General features: G+C 48.7%; 1 protein-coding gene across 2 annotated transcripts in view; it reads left to right on the forward strand.

Annotated features, from left to right (window-relative positions):
* The window catches only part of Vwf (von Willebrand factor), a 158829-nt gene that overhangs the window by 96142 nt on the left and 60190 nt on the right, over positions 1-2497 (forward strand). For both annotated transcript variants that reach the window (XM_031383471.1, XM_031383472.1), the window contains one exon: positions 1041-1144. In XM_031383471.1, coding sequence (XP_031239331.1) covers positions 1041-1144 — 104 coding nt within the window. The remainder of the gene's footprint in view (positions 1-1040; positions 1145-2497) is intronic.

Genomic DNA, 2497 nt, shown 5'->3' on the forward strand with positions numbered 1-2497 from the left:
TATTGGCCCTGGCATTCCCCTACACTGGGGCACAGAACCTTCACAGGGCCAAGGGCCTCTCCTCCCATCGACTTTGCCATCCTCTACTATACATGTGCTGCCAGAACAATCAGTCCCACCATGTGTACTCCTTGGTTGGTGGTTGAATCCCTGGGAGCTCTGAGGGTACTAGTTAGTTCATATTATTGTTCGGTGGACATGCTTTTAGCTTGGATTTGTTATGTCTCCTTTGGCCAGTCTGTAGTCCGTGGAGGAGTCCAGGGCACTAAATGATCATTAATTCTTGTCAAACCCAATATCCATTTTCTTAAATTATGGCTATAACACCTACTTGTCAAAGTACATTTGGGAAAAAATTAAAACTAGAAAGAAAAGTAAGCACAGCATCCTTTATCCCGGCTCACTACCTGGCTAACAACAACAACAAAAAGTCTATATTCCATACACATGACATTTGGTCCACATGTATGTACAGTTTGCTTCCTCATTTTTAAAAAACTAACAGCTTAGATAGGCATTGCTCACCTCATTAAAGAGTCCTCTGAAAGGTCCTTTGGCACTCCACAGCAAACCAGCTCCTGGGGAATCCTTCAGAAGGGCATCATTTGCCTGCCTCTGAACACTTGAGTCTTTCTTTTCCCAGTTCATTGGTAAATAATTGTCCTTTAGTCTCCATCCATAACTCCCATGCCCTCTGGAGACACCCTTTGTGTGACATGGCTGAGTCTGGTATAAGTACTCTCAGGGCTTCTGACATGGGTTTCTGAAGTGTTTGCAAACGTGTCTCAGGTTATGGCACCCAGCAGGACACAGAACCTGCATCTTTGGTTGACAGGGAGACACAATGTAGAAGATGCCCATGTCTGCCACCCCCCAGCCTGCTGTTGACTCCTGCCCTGGCTACATTGTTGCTGAGGTTGCCCCTGGCTCAATGTCTCTTCATGCTGGCTCCTGGCAGGCTTGAGCACCAGGACACTTTCTCATCGGGGATTGATATCGGCCCCTGTGGTCCTTGACACACTTGCATTCTTTTCCTTTAGGTCCGGCATGAAAACAGGTGTGTGGCCTTGGAGCGGTGCCCCTGCTTCCACCAGGGTAAGGAATACTCCCCGGGAGATACGGTGAAGATCGGCTGCAACACCTGGTGAGGCTCTGGGGTGCCCTGGGGACCCTCCATCACAGTAGCATCAGGATCTGTGGGACACAGGACTTTTGGCACTTGTCCTCACACCCATGGGAACCCAAGTGCTCTTTCCCTTACTCTGCCTCTGTTTCCCCATCTGTGAAAAGCCCCTTTCCATCACTTTGTTTAATCATACTCTTGCTCCCTCCAGATGGGTGATTCTGTTCTGGGAGGATCTTCTTCTACAGAGGCACTTGCAGTGATCAGGCTGGGAGTGGGGTGGGTTTGGAAAGGTCCTCTCAACCCCCTTTCTCTCTCTCTCTCTCTCTCTCTCTCTCTCTCTCTCTCTCTCTCTGTCTCTCTCTCTTTCTCTCTCCCTCTCTCTCTCCCTCTCCTACCCTCCCTTCTTCCCTCCCTCCCTCCCCTTTTCCTTCCCTCCCTCCCTCCTCTCTCTTTCTTTCTTTATATTTCTTTTTATTAATTGTGCAAAGTAATCACTTCATAGACATTTACATAATGCATACAATATGCTTTGCTCACACATTCTCCAGAGCCATCTTCCCTGGTCCCCCTTCCTACTCCCATGGCTCTTTTCCCTCCCCCAAATAGTTCACCTTCTACTTTTGTATCTTTTAAATAAATCTGGACCCTACATGTGAGAGAAGACATGATAATTGTCTTTCCGAGCCTGGCTTAATTCACTCAGCATGATGATCTCTAGGTTCCACCATTTTCTGTGTAAATGCTGTATTTTGTTCTTCCTTAAGGCTGGATCTCAAGGTCCATCTCTTCCCACAGGCTCTGAGTGCTCTGAGAGTGGGCTTGAGGACACAGCGGTTTGGAAGGCACTGGTTTCCTTCTGCCTTCTCTGGCTATCCTTCATGGGCACCCCCTTCCACTCACCCTTTTACTTCTGGGCTATAGACAGTCTTAGGGGCCCATGTGGACGGAGGTGGGGGAAGGGATGAGTGCCTGAGGCCTGAGCTCACCACCTCTGACGCATGAGTGGGCTTCCCTAGATCAGCTCTGGTTAAGGGTAGAGAGGAGTGGGATGTGTGGCCAGCAGATTCCGATAGATATAAACACATAACCACACAGAAAACCACTCCTGGCAGACTCGAAGTCTGTTTTTCAGTCTCCAAGTGGCCCTGATGCTTCATCTTGCGATCTCTGTGGGTCTAAAGGGGTTTTAGCCTCAGTATGTCTGCGATACAGTGAGTCTGTGGCTCATCTCAGGCACTCTGTAGCTTTTAGGGTGAGGTTACACTCTAGCGAGTCCATGGCAGATGGCTTAGAGAGGACTCCTGCCTTCTCTTTATCCACTTCACTCTGTTTCTGTATTTCCTCCTTAGAAATATCCTGGCCTTCCTCCCC

Source organism: Mastomys coucha, unplaced genomic scaffold, assembly GCF_008632895.1.
Source record: "Mastomys coucha isolate ucsf_1 unplaced genomic scaffold, UCSF_Mcou_1 pScaffold20, whole genome shotgun sequence".
Lineage (NCBI taxonomy): Eukaryota > Metazoa > Chordata > Mammalia > Rodentia > Muridae > Mastomys > Mastomys coucha.